Source organism: Equus caballus, chromosome 20 (assembly GCF_041296265.1).
Source record: "Equus caballus isolate H_3958 breed thoroughbred chromosome 20, TB-T2T, whole genome shotgun sequence".
Classification (NCBI taxonomy): Eukaryota; Metazoa; Chordata; class Mammalia; order Perissodactyla; family Equidae; genus Equus; species Equus caballus.
This window is the reverse complement of record NC_091703.1, coordinates 24,661,724-24,686,691: the sequence shown is the minus strand read 5'-3', so window position 1 is coordinate 24,686,691 and position 24,968 is coordinate 24,661,724. Positions and strand designations below refer to the sequence as shown.

Genomic DNA, 24,968 nt, shown 5'->3' with positions numbered 1-24,968 from the left:
GTCTGTTTTGCCTGATAAAAGTATGGCAACAGCTACTTTCTTTAGTTTGCCATTAGCTTGGAGTATTGTCTTCCAACACTTTGCTCCGAGCCTATGTTTGTCTTTAGAGCTGAGATGTATTTCCTGGAGGCAGCATATTATTAGGTCTTATTTTTTAATCTGTCCAGCTACTGTGTCTTTTGATTGGAGAATTCAGTCCATTTACATTTAGAGTGATTATTGATATATGAGGGCTTAATACTGCCATTTTATCTCTTGTTTTCTGGTTGTCCTACGTCTCCATTGTTTCTCTTCCTTTATATTTCTGACTGCCATTTCATTTTGTTGGTTTTCTGAAGAGGTTTTCTCAGTTTTCTCTCTTATTGTGAATTGTGGCTCCACTATGATTTTTTGTTTAGTGGTTACCATGAGGATTGTATGAAAAATATTGGAGATGAGATAGTCCATTTTCTCATAGCCTCTTATCACCTTAACCTAGGCAAAGTCCTTCCTTTTCCTCTCCCCTCCGAGTATTCACTGTTACAAATTGTTCTGTTTTTAAAGTTGTGAGTTTGTGACTAAGTTGAAGTGTTTATGACTACTTTCAATGCTTTCTTTCCCTTTCTATTTTAAGTTGTAATTGAGTCTTTGCCTCCCTATTCTGGTAGAGAGCTGCAGGTTTCTGATTATGTCTGTCTTTATCTCCTTACTCAGAGCTTTGTAGATCTTTGCCTTTTTGTTGCCAGTGTGAGGGCATCTTTAATTATTTCTTGTAGGGGAAGTCTAGTGTTGATGAACTCCCTCAGCTTTTGTTCATCTGGGAAAGCTTTTTTTTCTTCCATCATATCTGAAGTAAAATGTAACTGGATAGAGTATTCTTGGCTGAAAGGTTTTGTCTTTCAGTATTTTGAATATATCATTGCATTCTCTCCTAGCCTGTAAGGTTTCTGCCAAGAAATCTGCTGAAAGCCAGATAGGGTTTCCTTTGTAGGTTATTTTCTTCTGTCTTGCTGATCCTAATATTTTTTCTTTGTCATTTACTTCTGCTATTTTTACTATTATATGCCTTGGGGAAGGTCTTCTAGCATTGATGAAATTAGGAATTCTATTAGCTTCATTTATTTGTAAATCTGGAACCATCCCCAGGTTTGGAAATTTCTCAGCAATTATTTCTTTGAACAAGCTCTCTACTCCTTTCTCCCTCACTTCTCCCTCTGGAATACCTATAATCCTTATTTTCCTTTTCCTAATTGATTTGGATAATTCTTTTTTTTTTTTTTTAAAGATTGGCACTTAGGCTAACAACTGTTGCCAATCTTCCTTTTTTTTTTTTTTTTTAAAGGATTGGCACCTGGGCTAACAATTTTTGCCAACCTTTTTTTTTTTTTCTGCTTTATTTCCCAAACCCACCCCCTCCCCCGTACACAGTTGTATATCTTAGTTGCAGGTCCTTCTAGTTGTGGGATGTGGGATGCTGCCTCAATGTGGCCTGACGAGCGGTGCCATGTCTGCACCCAGGATCTGAACCCTGGGCCGCTGCAGAAGAGCGCGCGAACTTAACCACTCAGCCACGGAGCCGGCCCCGAGTTGGATAATTCTTGAAGAACTCCTTAATTTTTAAAAAATCTTAGTTCTGTCTCCTCCTCCACCTGTAGAAGTTCTAGATTTTTATCCTCTAGGTCACTAATTATTTCCTCCATAATATCAGTTCCATTTCTTAAGGATTCTAGATTATTTTTTATTTCATTAATTGTGTCTTTCATATCCAGAGTTTCTGCTTGATTTTTTTATACTTTCAATGTCTTTGGTGAAGAGATTCATTTTATTGCTGAGCTCCTTGAATTGTCTTTCTGTGTTTTCTTGTAAGTTGTTGAGTTTCCTTATGACAGCTATTTTGAATTCTCTGCCAATTTAGGTTGTAAATTCTTGTGTCTTCAAGGTTGGTTTCTGGAGAATTGTCATTTTCCCTCTCGTCTGAATTGTTGCAGCAGTTTCTCATAGTGTTTGACAAACTAGTCTTTTGTTGGGGCATTTGTGGTTTTCTTAGGTCACAGATTCCACCTGTTACTGCTCAGGAGAAGTAGGAGCAGAGTTTTTGGCCTCCACTCTGTCTGCTGGAAGCTGTGGGGGTATTATGGGTACTTGCCCCAGCCTGGGGTGTGTTCAGGTGCTTGTTTGGACTGTGCTTGGTGGGCAGGGCTTCCTTGCTGGACTGAGCTTGGGCCACTACTTGGTGCCACAGGGACATTATCATGTCCACCTCCTCACCAGGAAAGTGATCACCAGTAGGTTCAAAGCTTCCACTGCCTCTTCCTACAGCCACCTGGGACATGTTCCCCCTTTAGGGGCTCAGCAGCACTATGAGTATTTGCACGGGCCTGGGGTGTGTTGACCCCAGCATGTAGACCTGCTGCAGTCTCTGCTTGAGGTCCAAAGGGCCACTCTGCTTGGTGGGTGAGGCTTCCTCACTAGGCTGAATTAGGACCACTCCTTGGCCAGCACAGGGGCTCCCCCACTCACTGGGAGAGCAATCATGAATGCAGGCTAAGGGTTACCACTGCCTCCACCTATGGTTGCCCTGGTGTGTGTTCCCACCTTTGGGGTGCCTGCCTCAGGCTGGAAAGCATTTGTGTGTGTGCACCAGTGGCCACTGGGGGAGAGCAGAGTGTGCTCACCTATCTCTGCCACTTCCCAGGGGAGCAGTCCATTCACCCTCAGGTGTATAGCTGCATGTGTCTCTCAGGCATCCTGTTGCACTGTTGCACTTCCTCCATTGGTCATTGAATGTCTGTTTAGTTGCAGTTCAAAAGGGGGAGAGACAAAGGGAACTGCTCACTCTACCATGTTGCTGACATCACTTTCTAAAATAGATGTTTTAAAGTCTTTGTCGAGTAAGTATGATGTCTGTGCTTCCTCAGGGACAATTTCTGGAAGTTTATTTTGTTCCGTTGAATGGGCTGTGTTTTCCTGTTTCTTTATATGCCTTGTGATTTTTGTTGTTGAAATTTGGGCACTTTAAAAAGCCAGCCCCCTCTCTCAGTCTTTGCATACTTGCTCTGTGCTGTGGCAGTCCTCTACTTATTGGCTGGGCATACTTTGAGCATTTACATCAGCCCAAGGTGAAGGCTTAAGGTCTTCTCAGATCTTTTCTGAGTACGTATCCTCAGGTCTTTTCTGAGCATGTATCTTACCTGTCCTATACTGTGGCCTTTTGGATTCTCCTGTATACACAGCTGTTTTTGAATGCCTTCATTTCCCAAAGAGTTTCACTCCATCTTCTCCTAAGGGCCTTAGATGGTCCATTGTATGTCTCCACCTGTAATCTCCTGCCCCAGGTATCTATAAATCTGTAGTCTCCCTGTAGCTTTTATGAGCAGTGCTCACTATTTCCTGTCACTTTTCCCAGCCTGAGACCCAAGTTAGGTGAAGTAGAGACTAGCCTTTCAGGCAGCACTCCGACAGGTTAGAAAGTTGTAAATAAGGCCTATGTTCCCTCTGGTTTGAGGAAGTGAATTGGGAACTGATCTGCTGCCTTCTCCAGACCAAGATCTCACCATGCTCATGAGGGGACAAAGCAAAGGTAGGTAAAAAACACCACAAAATTTCTGTTTTGAGGGTGACTTGTTTTTGATTGTGCATTCATTTGGTTTCTGTAGACTTTGACTATTTTCCAGCACTTCTATACAGTTGTTTTAGCCAGTCTCTAGTTGTCTTTTGATGTTTCTGTGGGGGGAATGAGAGCCTGGAGCTTCTTACTCCACCATATTCCTAATCTGCACAATGGTTTTTTACCCATCATTTTATTACGAAAAATTTCAAACATCAAGATAAGTTGAAAAATTGTACACTGAACACCTATTTACTCATCATCTAGATTCTACAATAGATGTTTCATTATGTTTACCTTAACACATCTATTTATCCATCTCTCAATCTATCTTATCTTTAAATGCATTTTGAAGTAAGTTACAGAGGATGGTATGCTTCATCCCTGAGCATTTAAGCATGAGCATCATTAACTAGGATACAGATTGATTTTTTTTTTAAAGACAAAATTGACATTCAGTAAAATAAAGATTCACCATTTGGTGAGTTTAGATAAATACATATACTTGTGTAATACAAACACCTTTGAATATAGAGAACATTAATATCATCCCAGATATTTCTCGTGTGCTCCTTCTTGGTTAATCCCCACTTACACTTCCTAGTGTCAACCTTGTTCTGACTTTTTTCCCCATAGATGAGTTAAGCCTGCTCTAGAACTTTTATGTAAATGGAATCACATACTGTGTACTCTTCTGTGGAAGGTTTCTTTCACTCAACAAGTGAAATCTTTGGATCCTACCATGTTGTTGCATGCATTGGCAGTTCATTCCTTTTTATTGCTGAGTAGAGTTCTATTGTATGAATGTAGACTATTTATCCATTCTCTTATTGAGGGTAACTGAGCTATTTCCTGTTTAGGGCTATTACGAATAAAGCTGCTGTGAACATTTTTGTATGCTCTCTTTTTGTGAACATGTGCTTTCATTTCTCTTGGATAAATACCTAAGAGTAGAATTGCTAGGTTATAGTGTCAGCGTATGTTTAGTTTTATAAGAAACTGTCAGGCATTTTAGAAAGTGGCAATACATTTTACACTCACACCAGTAATGTATGCCCACCAGCAATGTATGAGAATTGTGGTTGATCTGTATCTTTACCCATTTTTTGTTATAGTCTTTAATTTTAACCATTCTGATGGGTGTGTAGTGGTATATCACTGTGAACTTAATTTGTTAAATCAGAGTTTCTCTGAGACTCGGATCTCTGATCCCTGATGATTAATGATGTTAAATATGTTCTCATGTGTTTATTTGCCGCTCATAAATCTTCCTTTGTAAAATATGTGCTCAAATATTTTTCCCATTATTTAATTGGATTGTTTGATCTTTTTTAATTGAGTTATAGGGTTTCCTTATCTGTTCTAATTATCAGTCCTATGTCAGACATTAGTTTTGAGAATATCTTCTCCTGGTTTGTGGTTTGTATATGAATTTTTTAATAGTTTCTTTTGATGAACAGAGTTTTTAGTTTTGATGAAGTCTAATTTATCAGTTTCTTTTCTTTTATAATTATGGCTTTCTTTGTCATTCCAGGAAAGCATAACCTGCTCCCAAGCCACAATTATATTCTTCCGTTTTATTTCAGAAGCCTTAAAGTTTTATCCTTTATGTTCGGACCTATGACCTATTCACGTTAACTTTTGTGCAGGTGTTTGTAGAGATCAAGGTTTATATTTTTTTCCACACAGATATTCAGTTGTTCCAGCACAATTTATTGGAAAGACTTGTCTTTTCCCCTTGAACTTCTTGGGAACTTCTGTTGTTGCAAATCAGTTTACCATAGAAGTATGGATCTACTTCTAAGCTCTGTTCTATTTATCTACTTATATATTTTTATGCTGGCACCACATTGTTTTGATTACTGTACTTTATGGTGAATCATGACGACAAGTAGGATCAGCCCTCTTTGTTCTTCTTTTTCAAAAATTATTTAGGTTCTTCTTATTTACATGTACATTTTAGAAACAGCTTGTCAATTTCTATTAAAGACCCTGCCAGGATTATGATTGGGATTGCATTGAATCCAAATTTGGGGAGAATTGACATCTTAACTGTATTGAGTCTTCCTAATGACGAACAGGTGTATTTCTCAATTTATTTAGGTCTTCTTTAATTTCTCTCAGCAATGTTTTGGAGTTTTTCTGTTTAGAGGCCTTGCATATCTTTTCTCAAGTTTATTCCTGAGCATTTCATTTTTTGATGCAATTGAAAATGGAATTTAAAATTTTTATTTCAAATTGTTTGTTACTAGTATATGAAAAAAAATTATTTTTAATATATTGACCTTGTATCTTACAACTTTGCTAAATGCACTTATTCTAGTAGTTGTTTTAAAGATTATGTAGGATTTTCTACATTGACGATCATATCATCTGCAAATGGAAACAGTTTTGTTTGTTCTTTCCCAATATTTATGTTTTTTATTTCTTTTTCTTACTTTATTGCACTAAGGCCTCCAATATAATGTTGAATAGAAGTGTTGAGAGTAGACAACCTTGCCTTGTTTTTTACCTTAGGGGGAAAACATTTAATATTTCACCATTAAGTATGATGTTAACTGTTGGTATTTTTCAGATGCCCTTTATCAGATTGAGGAAGGTCCTTTCTAATTCTGACTTGCTGAGATTTTATCATGAATAATGTTGAATTTTGTCAAATGCCTTTTTCTGCATCTGCTAAAATGAATCCATAGTTTTTCTCTTTTATTCTGTTAATACGAACTATGCTGTTTGATTTTCAAATATTAAACTAACCTTGTATTCCTAGAATAAACTCCAATTGGTCATGATGTATTATCTTTTTTTACATATTGCTAGATTTGACTTGCTGAGACCTTTTTTCATCTATTTTCTAAGTTTGATTTTAAAGTCCAAAAGCAATATATGTTTGTTGGAAAAAAAGACCCTCAACCAGTATAAAAGTGTGTGAAGTAAAAAGGAAAGTTGCTTCTTCCCATCCCACAAATGTTCTTGAAGAGGTATTCATAATTAACAATTTGGTGTGTATCCTTCCTCACTTTTTTCTATGTATGTACAAATATATTGCATCTAGTTTAAATTCTGCTTTTTCACTTAACACTTCCTCATGACATTAAATATTCTCTAAAAACATGGTCATTTTTAAAATTTAAATTGTGGGGTATTATTACATAGCATTGGACATAGCATTTTTGGACATATAGTTTGCATATATTACTTTATAACAGAATGAAACAAAATGGTAATAATGATGTATGATAGGACTATAATAGAAATCTATACCAGGTGCTGAGAAGATTTCCCAGACAAGATGGTTGGGCTTGAGCTGAGTTCTAATGGATGAGAGTGCTGAGTTGCTTCATTAAGTAAGGAAGGGAGAATAGAGGGAGGGAGGAAAGATGACAAGGAAAGAAAGAAGAAAGAAAGACAGGAACACAAGGAAGGAAGGGAAGAAAGGAAGGAGGAAGGAATCAAGAAAGAAAAAAAAGAAGGAAAGCATCATCAAGGTCATGCTCGGTATCATGACATGCTCAGTGTCATGTCAGTATGCTGACATACATCACGTTCTGGTCCCTTTTTCCATTCCAGAGGTAAAACCCTGAAAAATAAAAACAGATCTCTTCCAATGTAGTTCATTCTTTTCTTGTGAACCTTTTCTCATTATTTGACTTCTATTATTTTTAGCAGATGAAAAGCCAAATAACTCACTGCAAACTTTCCCATGAGGTAATGGGAGGAACCACGTGTCTTATTCCAAGTTGATTACATCTAAAATTCATTTTCCTCCTCTGCTTTTCCTTTGGCTAATGAGGACTATTTGTGCATGTTTGTCTTGTATTGGCTCCAGCTCCTCTTGTAGATCCTATTATGGTTTATCCTCTAAACTCTGACCCAACGCACTTGGCAGGGGATTTTGTCTCATTTGACCTTTCTCCTTTGAATGGCCTGCAATAGAATATTTCCGCTTCCTAAGTTTGGCTTTTTGAAATCTACCCAAATTTTTCTTGTCTAGTATGCCACTGTCTTCCTACTGAGTGGTATTTAAGAATAAAAGATTTTGAAGATGTTCATTACTCATTTCCTGTTAGTCTCCCAGTATTATTAGTGTGAGCAAAAGGAAATTTATTCCTGGACTATTCCAGCTATTATGGTTCCCCCTAAATCTTTTCAGGTGGAACCAATCCTTGTGTTGGTTTACTATAGCAAGGCATGTGCCTTTTTTGTGCATTATTTTTCATATTTGAAAAATGGACATAAACTTGCCATGCTTCTTCCCGAGGGAGGCTTTGCTGATCAATTAAAATAACATGTAAAAATTCTTTCAGTGTTCAAAAGTGGCAGATGTCCTGTATGAATAAACGCTCGTTATTAATAATGATAGCTGCCATTAAATTGAGTCCCTGATGTGTGCTAGGCCTCACGCCAAGTGCTTTATTGACAATATCTCATTTTAATTCTCACAACAACTCCATTATTCACATTTTGCAGATGAGGAGGTTAAATAACCCACCTGATGGCACACAGAGACAGAATTCAGGTGTGTCTTGATCTGCATCATCTATAGATTATGATCTATTATAGCCTGTGCTCTTAACTGTCACACTATATACCTCTCAATAATATTTATTGAGTGTGCAGCATCAAATGTGATGATGATGTCGCTTAGATGGTCTCCACATAACAGAATGTCTATGATTGCTTAGGTGGTCCTCCCACTGTTGGTTTAGCCACAAGCTGGCAATAATAATTAAAAAATAACTTGTTTGTGTAGCACTTACTCTACAGATGTTTGTATCACCTTATTTAATCCCATCAACACTGCATTAACCAGAGCAGATATTAACCTCACTTTCTTCATGGAGATTGCTTCAGAGATGCTGAAGGTCCGATGTCCCACAACTTGCTGAGTGCCAATGCCAGATCTTTTCCTCACTGGGTTTTGTGTTTGTTACTCTACACTTGTTGACCCATAGTAGCTTTATCTTTATTTTTTAGGACATGGAGATCAGCAGTCAATCGCACTTTTTATATATTGAACTATCTCACAGATTAGAACTCTGCTCTCAGTCATTCTTCAAGCAGTCAGTTGTTTATTTATCATGGTAATTCTCCCACGCTAATGGTTTTCATCCTTGGGGGCAGTATTAACTTTCTGTGGTTGCTGTAACAAATTACCACAAACTTAGCGGCTTAAAACAACACAAATTTACTATCTCACAGTTTTGTAGGTTAGAAGTCCAAAGTGGGTCCCACTGGAATAAAATCAAGGTGTTGGCAGTGATACTGAACAATGGGCTCTCTCTGCTGGCCGTGATCTGAGCCAATTAATCACGAGTCAGAGATTGAGAAAGGAAGTTTAATTAGATTAGCCAGCAAATTGGAAGACAGGTGACTAATGTCTCAAAAACCCATCTTTGGGGCTGGCCCCATGGCCTAGTGCTTGGGTTCGGGCGCTCTGCTTTGGCAGCCCAGGGTTTCGCGGGTTTGGATCCTGGGTGTGGGCATGGCACCACTCATTAGGCCATGCTGAGGCGGCATCCCACATGCCACAGCTAGAAGGACCCACAACTAAAATACACAACTATGTACGGGGGGGCTTTGCAGAGCAGAAGGAAAAATAAAAAATAAAAATAAAAAAACCCCACCTTCAAGGATTACAGAATCCTGGGGCAGTTATATAGGGAAAACGGGCAGTAAGGAAGGGGTCCAGGGATGTTGATCTCCAGGCATGACGGGCTCCAGGCATCACATTTTTCCATTCTTCTGTCAGCTGTGATGGATACCTTGTGGGTGTGTTTCCTGCCTGTGGTCAGCCTGTTCCCGGAGAGAAACTCATAGAACAAAGTTTTAATTTATCAAGCTATCAGGGAGTACACACAGAAGCAGAGCCCATAAATCAGGAGAGCATGTGAATTCTTTTAGAGTCTGTACAGAGCAGTGAGTAGTTACATAGAGGAGGGACTGGGGCCATATAGCATAACAAGATGGCCTCACTTATGCTCACTTACAGCAGGACCGTTTTCCTATCTAGAGGCTCTAGGGGAGAATCTGTTCCCTGCTTTTTCTATCTTCTAGAGACTGCCCACATTCATTGGCTCATGGCCCCTTCCTCTGTCATCAAAGCCAGCAATAGCAGGTGGAGTTCATCTCACATCACATCACTCTGGCCTCTGCTTCTGCCTCCCTCTTCCCATTTTGTTTTGCAAGGAAAGATTTGCCCTGAGCTAACATCTGTTGCCAACCTTCCTCTTTTTTTTTTACCCCTCCCCAAAGCCCCAGTACCTGGTTGTATACCCCAGTTGTAAATCCTTCTAGTTCTTCTTTGTGAGCCACCACCACAGCATGGCAACTGATAGATGGGTGGTGTGGTTCTATGACCAGAAAACGACCCCAGGCTGCCAAAACAGTGAGAGCGCCGAGCTTTAACCACTAGGCCATCAGGGCTGGCTCCCTCTTCCACTTTTATGGACCCTGATGATTCCACTGGGCTCACCTGGGCAATCTAGGATAATCTCCCTATCTTAAGGTCAGCTGATTAGCAGCCTTAATTTCATCTACAGCTTTAATTCTTCTTTGCCATATAACCTAATTTATTCATAGTTCCAAGGGATTAGAAAGTAGATATCTTTGGGGCCATGATTCTACCTACCATAAGGGCTCATTTATGTTTAAAACAAAGGATAACATCGATCAGCATAGGTAGTTGGAATGACTTATCTCAGTGGCCTATAGATGTATTTCCATAATGGAAAAGAGCAGAGTTGACTGTTGACTTTTAGGTAAGTAGGTTGGGCATGCTCACACACACAAACTGCTCATTAGGGAGAGGAGGAGGCGCTTAAGCTAGCTCTGCCCCCTGGTGGTCAAAGTAAGGATGCTTTTTACTTTGTGGCGGCCTTCTGGAGTAATTGTGCTTGGGCATAGCTCCTGTTCCTTTTTGTTTTCTTCACGTTGGTTGAGAATGTCCTGAGATAATTCAGGCTTTCCTCCACTGTCTCTGTAGCCCCATCGCTTCCTTTTCAAAGTGATATATTGTGATTCCTCTTTGTATACAAAATAAATTTCAAACTTCTGAGCGTGGCCAACAAGGTTTTTCATAACATTGCCCCTGCCCTCTTTACAAACCTCAGTGGGTTTGTTTCCAGCTTAAATGAGATACTAAATATCAAATATCTGGTATGAGGTAGATATACCAGCCAAAGAATTTCGTTGCAAAAACTAAAAAGCAAACCTACTTTAGTTAGTGTAAACAGTAAAGAAATTTGTTGAAGAATATTAGAGTGCCTAGGAGGCCCAGAGAATGAAGCTTGGAGGTCAAGGAGCCAGGAACAATGCCCAAATTACAATACTGACTGCTTCAGCACTTGGACATAGGCCTGGACAAGGGACGCAACTGCCAGGCTCCCAGCCAGTGCTGCCTCTGCAGGCTGAATGCCTCCCCATTACTCTTGCCAGAAACAATTTATCCTGGCAAGCCTTCGTTCAGATCACTCTTCTGAATTGATGATTTACCTGGGTACTTCTGACCGACGGAGTCCAGGTCTCATGCCTATACTCCAGCCACAAAGGAGGTTGGAAAAAGTGGATTTCTCGCTTCTGTACTGGGAAAGCAGAGACTCAAATGGCACAGAACTTCCCAAGTATATGAAGGGTGTTAAAAAGTTGCCAGAAAGATTGATAAATGTTCGATATAATAGATAATCAATACATAGTACGTCTTTCCCCAGGGAAATTAATATACTAGAATGGATGCATAAACAGATAAGATGACTATATCCTCTGTGAAGTTCACTATGAAACTTTATAATGAAAACTCTCAAACCTGGACTAAACTTCAACTTTATCAACTCATAGTTAATCCCGTTTTAATTATGTTTGTACTTATTCCCTCATTTCCCCCTGATTATTTTGGAGCAAATCCCAAACATTAAGTCTTTTCATTCCTAAATATTTTGGCGTGTATCTCTAAGAGATAAGAATTACTTATGTGGGGCTGGCCCCATGGCTGAGTGGTTAAGTTTGCGCACTCCACTGCAGGCGGCCCAGTGTTTCCTCAGTTCGAATCCTGGGCACGGACATGGCACTGCTCATCAAACCACGCTGAGGCAGCATCCCACATGCCACAACTAGAAGGACCCACAACTAAGAATATACAATTATGTACTGGGGGGCTTTGGGGAGAAAAAGGAAAAAAAAACAACAATTGCTTGTGGATTTTTGATTGTGGAGAAGCCATGTGGCACAACCACCTTTCCTGTTTGCATGAATATTCAGATTCTCCTTCAAGAGAACAGGTATTTATCTAGGAAACATTATGCAGAAGATACTGGAATAGACAGCTCACATTCTTCAAGAGCTTACAACCTTTTCAGTCATTCGTCTGCTCGTCCATTCAGCAAAAGGTGAGTGAGTACTAGCTACTTTTTCCACACTTGACTTGACACAGGGATGAATAAAAATATAGTCATTGCTTTTAGCGAGCTTTGGTGGAGAGCAGATAAAGTCCTGGTGTCGAATAACAAAGCAGGAGATAAACTATTCATCAATAAAGAGCTATCATAAGGCAGTAGGCAAATGATCACAAAGTGAATCCAGCAAACAGTAGACAAAATACTCTAAGTTTTCATGGAAGATTTTTGATATGTCAACTCAGTTACTCGTAGGCAGAAATTACATACCTATTTAAGGTCATTGACTATCTTAGACTGTGGATTATTCAATCCAAGTGCAGAAATTAGAAAGAAGTTTTAAAACAGAGAAAAAGAACATGACCCAACATATTTGGAAAAATTTCCTCTGAGGGAAATCTATAAAAGCACGTCAAACCTGCAAATGTATCATTTATTTTTATGTAGACAGTATGTGTTACCCAGAATTACATCACTCTGTGGAGATATACTTGCAGAAATAAAACGTCAATGATTTCCAACCCAAAGAGGCAAACATCTGACTCATTACCTGCGGCGAACGTGACAAACGCTACACTTCAGAAACACTCTCTGACTCCTTATGGTTGTGACAAGTTGCTGTGGGCTTGGGGAAGGAACTACAACCCTTCGTGTTTATAAGTAAAACAGATAAATAGTACCAGAACTGAGCTGAGTTTTAAAATTTTTATTCAGACTTTATCTGTGCAGCAGTCTTCAAACCCTCCATTTCCGTAATTTTCAGTAGCGATTGAATTGCAAACAAGGAAAGAACTCCATGTGGACCACACAAGCTGGTCCAGTGCTTTGGACAAGTCTCAAATTGCTGAACTCTCAATCTGATCATATTAGAACATATGTCCGAGAGCATATCCTAAATCGACACCATCCAGGATATCCTGGCTGTAGATGCCTGGATGTATAAAGAGCTGTATTTCACATAAAAAGCATAGGACAGGGGCCAGCCTGGTGGTACAGTGGTTAAGTTCACACCTTCTGCTTTGGTGGCCGGGGTTCGCCGGTTCAGATCCCGGGTGCAGACATGGCATCGCTTGTAAAGCCATGCTGTGGCAGGTGTCCCACATATAAAGCAGAGGAAGATGGGCACGGATGGTAGGTCAGGACCAGTCTTCCTCAGCAAAAAAGAGGAGGATTGGCGGCAGATGTTAGCTCAAGGCTAATCTTCCTCAAAAGAAAAAAGAAAGCATAGGGCAAAAGTTATCACCCCAACAGTAAGGCTAAAATTTCCCAAGTATGGCAAACCAACCTGGGATGGACAGTACCTTTTGAGAGATTGGGTACTTGGCTAGGTTCTATTCCAACCTGGCCTTCTTTGTACAAGTCATCTAATTCAGAAATGGCTATCAAAGAGAAGGCTGTAATAGTGATCAAGACCCTCAAAATCAAATCTCTTTTTCAAAGATCTTCGACCAGTACATCAAACACCTTCCTGGGGCTGGTCTGGTGGCACAGCGGTTAAGTTCGCACGTTCTGCTTCGGTGGCCCGGGGTTCACTGCTTTGAATCCTGGGTGTGGACATGGCACCGCTTGGCAAGCCATGCTGTGGTAGGCGTCCCACATATAAAGTAGAGGAAGATGCGCACGAATGTTAGCTCAAGGCCAATGTTCCTCAGCAAAAAGAAGAGAATTGGCGGCAGATGTTGGCTCAGGGCTAATCTTCCTCAAAAAAAGAAAAAAAAAGACCTTCCTTACATAGGGCAATTCAATGTGAACTGCTAGAGTCATAGGGAAAACTGTTTCTGTGGATTGTTTTGTATCAGCCCTAAACTTTCTTGGAAGATGCTGTGAAAAATGAAGAACTGGACAAGAACTGCAGTGCCTTTGTCCACAGAATGTGGATGTCAAAGAGCTGTCTGGCCTCTAAGTGTAACCTAGGGTTCTGTACTGTATCCCCAAGTCTCTGGAGGGACAATGTGGTTTCCTGAGAAGAGACATTATTGATTGGCTTCCCCATTTTCACCATGGAAGCAGACTGGAGGCTGATGACATAATTTTATTTTCATTGTGCACTTGACTCCTTCTAATTGGCGACTGTGTAGAAAAGAGTTAACACAGCAGGCCTAAATGGTATCCTTTGACAGATCTGCTTACAAGGTTGGCCCTTGGCTAGTAACTGGGAATTTAGATTTGGGAAGTCTCCATGATTAACTGATAAGAGGGGCTCATAGTGCCTAAACCTTTTTTTTATTGAGTTCATAATAGTTTACATCATTGTGAAATTTCAGTTATTCATTATTACCTATCCATCACCATGTCCGCTCCTCTTCACTCCCTGTGCTCACCCCCTGACCCTTTCCCCTGGGTAACCACTGAACCATTCTCTTTGTTCGTGTGTTTATCTTCCACATATGAGTGACATCATATGGTGTTTGTCTTTCTCTGTCTGGCTTATTTTGCCTAACATAATACCCTCCAGGTCCATCCATGTTGTTGCAAATGGCACAATATTGTCTTTTTTATGGCTGAGTAGTATTCCATTGTGAATATATACCACATCTTTTTTATCCAATCATTGGTTGATGGGCACTTGGATTGCTTCCACGTCTTGGCTATTGTGAATAGTGCTGCAATGAACATAGGGGTGCATAAGACACTTTGGATTGTTGATTTCAACTTCTTTGGGTAGATACCCAGTAGTGGGATAGCTGGGTCATGTGGTATTTCTATTTTCAGTTTTTTGAGGAATCTGCATACTGTTTTCCATAGTGGCTGCACCAGTTGGCATTCCCACCAACAGTGTATGAGGATTTCCTTTTCTCCACAACCTCTCTTACATTTGTTATTTTTAGTCTTAGTGATTATAGCCATTTTAACAGGTATAACGTGGTACCTTAGAGTAGTTTTGATTTGCATTTCCCTGATAACTACTGATGTTGAACATCTTTTCATGTGCTTTTCGGCTATCTGTATATCTTGTTTGGAAAAATGTACATTCATATCCTCTGCCCACTTCTTGATCAGGCTGTTTGTTTTTCTGTTGTTCAATTGTGTGAGTTCTTTATATATTATGGAGATTAACCCCTGGTCAGATACATGATTTGCAAATATTTTCTCCCATTTGGTGGGTTGTCTTTGTTTTTATCCTGGTTTCCTTTGCCTTGTAGAAGCTCTTTAGTCTGATGAAGTCCCACTTGTTTATTTTTTCTTTTGTTTCCCTTGTCTGAGAAGATATGGTATTTGAAAAGATGCTTTTATCACAGCGCCTAAAGTTTTTGTACAAACAGTATGGTTTATGCTGAACCCCTGATTTTCTTCTGAGAGTCTAGAATTTGGGTAAGTACCAAATAGAGGGTGCCTATGTGTCTAGCCCCCAATAAAAACCCTGGGTGCTGAGTCTCTAATAAGCTTTCCTGGTTGGGAGCATTTCACAGGTGTTGTCACAACTTGTTGCTGGGAGATTAAGTGCATCCCATGGGACTCTATTGAGAGAAGGCTCTGGAAGCTCATGCCTCGTTTCCTCTGGACTTTGCCCCATGTGTCTTTTTCCTTGGCTGATTTTGCTTTGTCTGCTTTCACTGTAAGCCATCATGGCCACAAATCCAAACATACACTGAGGCCTGTGAGTCCTAACAAATCATCCAACCTGGGTGCAGTCTTGGGGCCTTCTAACACAATGGCTCCATAAAGCTACTTTACAAGAAGCATGAGAAGATTATGGCTTCGCATTTTGGAAAATTGCCCTTGCTTTTATATTTATTATGTTTACTAGCGTGGGGTCGGTGTGCTCTACAGCGTGAGGTCCTGGGCCTTGGCATGAAAGACACTGAGATTTGGATCCAGCTATGACTTCAGCAAGTGACTTGTGACTAAGCTTCAGTTTCCTGACACGTAAAATGTAGACAACGAGGGGCTGGCCCCATGGCCAAGTGGTTAAGTTCGCGCGCTCCGCTGCAGGCGGCCCAGTGTTTCGTTGGTTTGAATCCTGGACGCAGACATGGCACTGCTCATCAAACCACGCTTAGGCAGCATCCCACATGCCACTAGAAGGACCCACAACGAAGAATATACAACTATGTACCGGGGGGCTTTGGGGAGAAAAAGGAAAAAATAAAATCTTAAAAAAAAAAAAAATGTAGACAACGATATTTCCACCAAAGAATTATCCGGCGGATTAAATGACGTAATGCGTCTCAAGTGGAGGCCTGTGTCTGGTGCACAGTCATAGTCCAATATTGTTGTTGTGCTTGAAGAAAGATTACTGAGTGGTGTCTTCAAATATTGTTCCAGTTGAAGAAAACAGTGTATCTGTGGGAGAGTCAACTCCCAATTATTTCTGACATTGGTGAAAGATTACAAGAAGAAGGAAGGTTATTTAGTATTATCTTATATACAATATATACATTACATTTCATAATATTCATAATATTTTACACATTATGAATATAAAATATTTATAATATATACTACACCAGAGACATGATATTTCAACATGAAAGTATCTATGTTTTCACATTTAAAGCTAATATATACTTGCTGTAAAAGCATTTAAATGACACAAAAATGTCAAAAGTGGAAAGTGAAACTTCTCCATAATTTTATATCTTCCCTCCAAGATTTGGTGCCTATGCGTTCAGGTTATATATATATATAGAAACGTAATTTTAGGCAGAAGCGGATCACATTACCCATATTGTTTCATGTTCATTCACCAATATATCTGGGACTTGGCATTTCTGTGTCATTACATATAGAGCAACCTCATTATTTTAAAATGTGGCTTGGTTTCCTGTTGTTCGGAAATACCATAGTCTGTTTACCCAATTCCCTTCCAATGGCGATTTGGGTTATTTCTAAGCTGAAGTAAAAATAAACCAGACTACCGTAAACAAACTCTACATTCTAGAGAACTCCCCTCCTTTAGAACAAAAAAGCATTAAAAAATGCTGGCTAGTTTCTCTTAACTAAATGGCAAGATAGGCCTATTTAACCTGGAGCTGAGGGCTGAGGGACCCTGAGTCCCTTCACTCTTGCCCCAAGGGCGGCTTCAGGGCCCAGACGAGCTTAGACTACTGGCCAGTGAGACTCGAATTTCTAGAAGAAAACTGAAATGAAAAAGCTGTGTTCAAACCATACTGAGATTGTAAATGGTTGGGCAGTTCTAAGTGTCTCTAAATATTTGGCTGTAAGGTATGGACCAGGTTTAGATCCTGATTTGGTGCAGAATATATGTGAGACAACTGCGGGAATTTGCCTCCTGAGTGGAGATTCGATAATATTAAGGAATTTTGAACAGAAGTGTTAGATTTGGTAACGATGTTGTAGTTATGTTTATTAGAATCCTTATCTTTTAGAGATATATACTAAAATATTGGAAGGTGAAATCATGATGGCTGGGGTGGGCTTTAGAATCTTCGGGCTGGGGAGGACAGAACTGCTTGTGAGTGTATGTGTGAGGGTGGGTGGGTAGAGACAAATTGTTAAAGTTGGGTCAAGGGAGTTGATTTGATACTTCTTGCTACTTTTGCATATTGTCAATTTTCCATAAAAAGTTGAAAAAATGATGAGGCTTTGATGACTGATGATCTCCACTGGGGTAGAGAGAAGCTGTGAAAGAACTTGGGGCTGTGAAGAGAGCACTTTGTCAGGGCTGGCTTATTTTAATAAGGGAATTTTTTACTCTTGGCCTTAGTCCAGGAGCGAGGAGCTTTTTTTGTTAAGGTCACTGACTCATGGGAGGAAGAGAAACCAAACCAGGATATAAGCTTTTAATTAAAAATATATTGTTTTAATAAACAGAAAGCATTAACTTTAAAAATTCAGGAAAGAAATTACAAAATTCGAACCACTAAGTAATTGTGATGATAACAATGAGTGAAAAATAAACATGCCAGGCTGGCCCCATGGCCGAGTGGTTAAGTTTGCGCGCTCTGCTTCGGTGGCCCAGGGTTTCACCGGTTTGGATCCTGGGCGCGCACATGGCACTGCTTGTCAGGCCACGGTGAGGCGGTGTCCCACATACCACAACTGGAAGCACCCAAAACTAAAAATACACAACTATGTACTGGGGGGCTTTGGGAGAAAAAGGAAAAATAAAATCTTAAAAAAAAAAAAGAAAGAAACATGCCAAATTAATATGGCAAAATATGATAAATAAAGTGGTGTCAAAAGTGATATTAGAGTTTTAAGGGGAGAGAAATTAATCCTGATTGGGGGATATAAGAGAGGCAGTGTGGAATAGTGATTTGTTTGAAGTCAGTAGACCTGGATTAAAATCCCATCTTTGGCAATTACTAGCTGTGTGACCTTACACTTTAACCTCCCTGAGCTTCAGTTACGGGTAAAATCCTCATGCCTTACGTCATGCCTTTATAGCTTTGCCGTAGAAAATAGAAACACTGACTATGAATGATAGAATTCTTGGCACATTGATTACAAGCAATAAATAGTGTGGTTATAAGATTATTAACACTATTTTCATATTTATTCATTTTTCAAAGAAAGAATAATGTCGTTATCTTTGAGTCAAAATATCATCTTGTTTTTGGCTGAGCAGCATTCATTCCCTCTTCCTAACTGCACAGCCAATTTCAAACACTTCCCCCCTCACGTGTCGTCTTGGTAGGAGAGTAAATCCAGTGGGTTCCCTTTCACTTCAGAAGCTCCCTCCTCTCGTGATGTTGGCAGAGCAAGCTGTCTTTTGAGATTTTGACAAAGGGTTTATCCCAGCAGCAATACCCCAGACCAGAGAGTTCCTGCCAGGAAACCATTCTTTCGTTCCTGCTAGCTTGCCCCTGGAGCCACCCTGGGTGCTGCCAACTTCCAAGGCCAGTCTTCTTATCTTGCCTATTGATTTTCAGAGCTATCTATCTCCTCACAATAACTCTTTTTTGCCAGAGGCAGCCAGAGTTGGGTTTTCCCCATTAGTAAGCAAAAATTCTCATTCCTCTATTCTAAATTATGGCCCATTAAGGACTCCTGGAAAAAGAGGCCAGAAAGAGGAATAAGGAGAGAGAATAAGGGAACAACTGGAGAAAGAGCAAAGATGTGGCTTGCATGAGCAAAATTCAGCAGAAAGTTAGATGCGGAAGCAGAGGGAGACAGAGGAAGAAAGGCCAATTTTATACCCCCATCCATTCCCTGTCCCCTAACAACAGCCAGATCCACCTCTGTCACCTTATCCAGTGTCCTACCAATGCCTGTGCTTCAGATGCTACCCCTCCCATTCAAAGTCTCCAAACTGTTGAGGGCCAATGTGCAACTTTACAGGCATATTCCATCTATGTGCCTCCCCACCCACCAACAAAATGCCTCATACCTTTCAACCAACCTGCCACCCCAGCCCTGCCACTGCCAAGCCCCTTCTCCACCAGGGAGGGGCAGGATCGCCATTACTTTCAGTCCTTTTGGACATGGTTACCAGCTGCTGTCTCAGACCTGCCTCGCCCATGTTTGTCTCTATTTCACAACTAGGTTGAAAGGCTCAGGTGAGGGTGACCTGAAGCAGGAAATTAAGACGTGGTGTCTTTCCACAGAAGCGCTCTTTTGAAAATAGAGGATAGGTCTGTAAAGTAATTGCTTTTTAAACAAACTTGCAGGGACTTAAACATCTAAGCAAATGGTGAACCTATTAAAATCATGACCTCGGAGGCTACTGACTTATGCTAATTATGCTGCCATTTTCCCTCGTATTTCTTTTTTGTAAAAAAATTTTATTTTATTTTTACTTTTCTTATTGATTTCATAATAGTTTACATCATTGTGAAATTTCAGTTCGACATATTTCTGTCACCACCCAAGTGCTCCCCTTCACCCCCTGTGCTCTCTGCCCACCCTGCCCTCCCTGGTAACCACTGAACTGTTTTCTTTGTCCATGTGTTTGTTTATATTCCACATATAAGTGAAATAATATGGTGTTTGTCTTTCTTAGTCTTGTTTCCTCATATTTCTGAAACTCATTTTGGATAGTTTCTTTCAGCTTCTAAAGCCTAATTTTTCTCATTCAATGAATGTGTTCTGAGTGTCTAGCTTGCCACAAACTTTGGGTCTGGTATTGGTAAAAAAGAGGCCATGGTTATGAAACTCCTAGCCTTAGAAGGACACAGATACATAAGCAATTATAAGAAGCAAGAGATCCAGATAATTCTTTTTCTTTCTCTTTTTGGTGAGGAAGATTGGCCCTGAGCTAACATCTGTTACCAATCTTCCTCTTTTTGCTTGAGGAAGATTATTCCTGAGCTAATCTGTGCCAGTCTTCTTCTATTTTGCATGTGGGATGCCGCCACAGCACGGCTTAGTGAACAGTGTGTAGGTCCATGCTGGGATCCAAACCCACGAACCTTGGGTCACCAAAGAAGAGCGCGTGAACTTAACCACCATGCCGCTGGGCCAGCCCCCAAATAATTCATTCTTAAATAATCAAGTGTTTTTAGAACTGTATATAGTTTGCAGAAAATTCTTTACAGCATCCAAAAAATGTGAGCAAATTGACATCTTTTAAGAGTGGTCCTACCTCTAACACTCAGATTGTTTCCAGACACTATTTCCAACCAAAGGAACCAAAGCTTTTAGGAAAAATAGCTGATTTGAAGTCTGGAGCAGGAAATCTATAAGATGAACATGGAATATCTTGTCATATAAGAGGCAAGAAACTATCAAATACTATTGGGATCATCTCAAAATGCTGCACAGCAGCCAACTTGAAAAGATTCTCACTGGCCAGGATGGGAAGGTTTGAACATTAATAAGAATAATGAGAGGATTTAACCTCATCATATATGTTTAACTCAATAAGTTCACAATGATACTAAAAAGAAATTGAAGGATTTGGAAAAAATCATGCATTTATTTCCCCTCTGCTTTATGAACTGTACAACTGGGTAACTAAGTAGTAAAGAGAAATTTATCTTACAGAAAGATTATAGTTAATGGTTGACAAAGGAATGATGGGGTTTTGCCATCTTGCAAGGCCCTAATGAGATAATGGATCACAGTATTGAACATCCATGGTGGCAAACATCACGAAAAGAGAGACCCTGACTTCTCTGGAGGTGAAAAGCTTTAATCAATTAATAAAGGGCAACATTTCTCAAAGCATGTTATGCTAACTACTGTCTCTATTAGATGTTCTGCCAAAAATTGTTTTAATCTTAAATAAGTTTGGGGAATGTGGAACACAGTGTCCCTTCTTTCTTTATGATTCATCATGCACATTAGTATATTAAATTCCTGCAATAAACTATGAAAAAAAAGAGAGAGAGTGCCTGACATCATGAGTATCCTGATGGAAGAAACAAAGCATCATCTATGCAAAACTCTTATAAAACAAATAGAGCCTGAATCTCATAAAGCCCCTAGAGCCAACTCAAGGAAACAAGAAGAGAGAGGGACATGTTAAATTATACCACAGGGATGCAATATGCAAAATCCAAACGGTGTAAAGCACTGAGGGTCCAACAACTTAGTTTTTTTCTACAAATAAATTGTAAGGGGAAAATAGATGGAAGGGAGTCTATTAATGAAAAGAGACTTAAAAGATATACCAACCAGGGGCTGGCCCAGTGGTTAAGTTCGCATGTTCCGCTTCAGTGGCCCAGGGTTCGCCAGTTTGGATCCCGGGTGCGGACCTACGCACTGCTTGTCAAGCCATGTTGTGGCAGGTGTCCCATGTATAAAGTAGAGGCATGGGCATGTATGTTAGCTCAGAGCCAATCTTCCTCAAAAAAAAAAAAGATATAGCAACCAATCATATTGCGTGGAGTTTGTTTAGGTCCTGAATTTTTTTTAATGCTAAAAAAAATCTCTATTTATGACAGTTAAAAGACAACTGGAAATATGAACACTGGTTATTTAATAATATTAAGGAATGTATTAGATATAATATTGGTAGATGGTTTTGTTAAAAAAAGATCTTTCCTGGCCTGCCCCATGGCCAAGTGGTTGGGTTTGTGCTTCACTTTGGCGGCCCAGGGTTTTGCTGATTCGGATCCTGGATGCAGACATGGCACCACTCATCAAGCCATGCTATGGCAGCGTCCTACATGCCACAGCTAGAAGGGCCCACAGCTAAAAGTGTACAGCTATGTACCGGGCGGCTTTGGGGAGAAAAAGGAAAAATAAAATCTTAAAAAGTCATTCCTTTTAGAGATTCATATGTAAACACATATGGATGATATAAGGGACTTGCTTTCAAATGACACTGGATAGAGGGAAGTGGCTGAGAGTTTGGATGGGGCCGTGGGTTAGCTCTGGGTTGATGGTTGTTGGGCTGGGTGATGGGTACATGGGGTGTCATTATATCATTTTGTCTATGTTTGTGGGGGTTTGAGATTCTCTCTACTGGAAAATTTAAAAAACGAGAGTGGTTATAATTTTTAAGTGGCCATTTAGTGTTGAATCTGACAAGGGGGGAGAGTGGATCAAGTTAAGTCTGTTTTTCATAATTTCCAGAAAGATAAATATCAACCTGTCATTAGTGGCTGCCTCCAGGGGCAGGATGACAGAGATGGAACAACAGAGATTTGACTTCACCTTAAATACTCTCTTTTTTAATAAAATAAATAAATATATAAATATATGTATATATAAATATATGTAAATATATATAAATAAATATATAAATATATAAAATAAATTGTTTTATAAAAAATAGTCTGTTTTTTTTTCTTTTTTGAGGAAGATCAGCCCTGAGCTAACATCTGCTGCCAATCCTCCTCTCTTCGCTGAGGAAGACTGGCCCTTAGCTAACATCCGTGCCCATCTTCCTCTACTTTATATGTGAGACGCCTACCACAGCATGGTGTCCCAAGCGGTGCCATGTCCACACCTGGGATCCGAACTGGTGAACCCTGGGCCGCTGAATTGGAACATGTGCACTTAACCTCAGCGCCATCAGGCAGGCCGTCTTTTCTTTTTACAATGAATATGTATGTACTTTTATAATACACAAGCCTTTAAGAAAATATTTTTTTCTTTTGTGTCTAATAACCTAGTCCAAATGATCAAAATACTTAATTCCTTAAAGTAACAGAAGCATTCTTGCAATGACAGTTACTGAAACAAAGGATGAGCACTTTTTTTTTTGAAAAGAGCAAGATTTTTTTTTTTGGAGGGAAAGTGTCACCCTAAGCTAACTAACATCTGTTGCCAATCTTCCTCCTTTTTCCTTCCTTTCCTCCAGCCCCAAAGCCCCAGTACATAGTTGTGTATAGCTGTGGGTTCTTCTGGTCCTTCTACGTGAGCTGCCACCACAGCATGTCTACTGACAGGCGAGTGGTGTGGTTCGGCACCTGGCAACTGAACCCGGGCTGCCAAAGCAGAGTGCACTGAACTTTAACTTCTAGGCCATCAGGGCTGGCTCTATCACATGTTTTGACATATAAAATTCTGAATTTTTTTTTTAAATCTCATGATTATATTGTTCTGAGTCATAACATAATCAAATAGGTCCTATGGATCATAAATCAATTTTGGAAAATGAGTGTGGAGCCAAGGAAATCAAGCCCAGGACTAGCACCAGAGACTTCCCACTCACTTTGAGGTGCTATAATTTGGTTAGCTATAAGGCCAAACCCAACAGGGATCTGGAACACTGTATAACAAATTAAGAAAAAGTGTGATCATGTTGCTTATTCTTTCTTAAGTGTCCATGACATTCAATTTTTGTTCATAGAAGCTAAGGTAGAAAGCACACAATGTAATTTATGATTAATTTTTATAAGCGGCTCTCTTTGTTTTTGTGACCTGTGTCTTCAAATATGTTATTCCAGTCAGGAGGTCATTTATTCATTCAATTTACCTGAGGTGGGAGGCAATATAGTATGATGGTAAATGTTTTAGTTTCTATTTGCCACAAACCACATAGCAAGCCTTTATAGGGCAACCATGTATGCAGTGAAGTGTTATGGGATAATTATGCCCATAACACGCATTCTTTCAATAAACATTTGTGGTGTGCCTACGATGACCTAGGTGTTATTGCAAGTACCGTGGATACAGAAGTGAACAAGTCATCTTAATACCTAAAGAATGACCTCATTCTTAGTAACAATGGCCATGTTATATGCTCTTTCTGTGTCTCACTTTCCTCATCTGTAAAGCAAAGATGATACCTACTACATAGAGTTGTTTTTAGGATTACATGATAAAATGTGTGTAAATCAGTAAGAACACACCTGGCTTATGAAAAGTTCTCAACACACGTTATATTGTCAGATGTAATTGATGGGCAGGTGGCGAGGGAGTTGATAAATACCTAGAACTTGGAGAACTTACTCAGGGGTGCAGGTGCAGGTGATTGCACGAGCCACAGGCATATAGAGAAGATCAGGAAAGCCCTGGGTGTTTGGGGAAAGACCTTGGAGACACCAAAGGCCAACATTGCCCACCTCCCGTTTGCCTCAGACAGGCCCTGGATGCAGGTGTAGTGTGTGAAGAGCAGCATCTTGATATTTAACAAAACTGGCTTCTCAACATCAGCAGCAGAGAATATCGTAGTTGCTTTCTTAGTTGACAAGGAGAATCTCAACTTGGTGCTTCCACAGTGGTTCCTCCAATTGGCTGATAATCAAAATAACCTGGGGAGCTTTTTGAAAATACAAACTCAAAGTTCCAAGGTGGAAATTTCCATGGTGGGGAAATTTTGAGGACCGCTCACGTAAAGGGAACAAAACTATTTGTTTACTGCTTTATCCCTCACCCCTAGAGCAATGCCCGATACGTAGGAGATATTGAATGAGGGTTTGTTGAATGATATTTCTTTATTCTCACTTCCCTCCTATCCTTCCTTCCTCCATACACATAGGGCATTTACGCCCCTGTGAAATGCTGAGTTGTTTTGGATATTGAGTTTAGAGTCTTGTCGGGGGTGGGCCCTATGTAGAGGAAAAAGAAGTGACTTTGTCCTTGATGGGATTTAAGCGGGCATGGTCAGGCCTGCTTGCTCCAAACTCTTCTTTGTGTCTGCCGGAGTACGAGCAACTTCCACCACTGCAGCCCTTCCTGTGCTGAGATATGGTGTC

General features: G+C 40.0%; 1 protein-coding gene across 5 annotated transcripts in view; it reads left to right on the top strand.

The window, feature by feature from the left end:
• The window catches only part of CMAH (cytidine monophospho-N-acetylneuraminic acid hydroxylase), a 351,661-nt gene that overhangs the window by 184,173 nt on the left and 142,520 nt on the right, over positions 1-24,968 (top strand). The window contains exon 1 of one of the 5 annotated variants that reach the window (XM_070244997.1): positions 1,769-3,559. The exons of 3 other annotated variants lie outside the window; for them this stretch is intronic. Coding sequence is in view for 1 of the 2 variants with exons in the window: in XM_070244983.1 (XP_070101084.1) it covers positions 3,535-3,559 (25 nt within the window). In the remaining variant the exon portion in view is untranslated. Of the gene's footprint in view, positions 1-1,768; positions 3,560-24,968 lie in introns of those variants that run through there. One more of the 5 variants, XM_070244983.1, reaches the window with a different exon arrangement.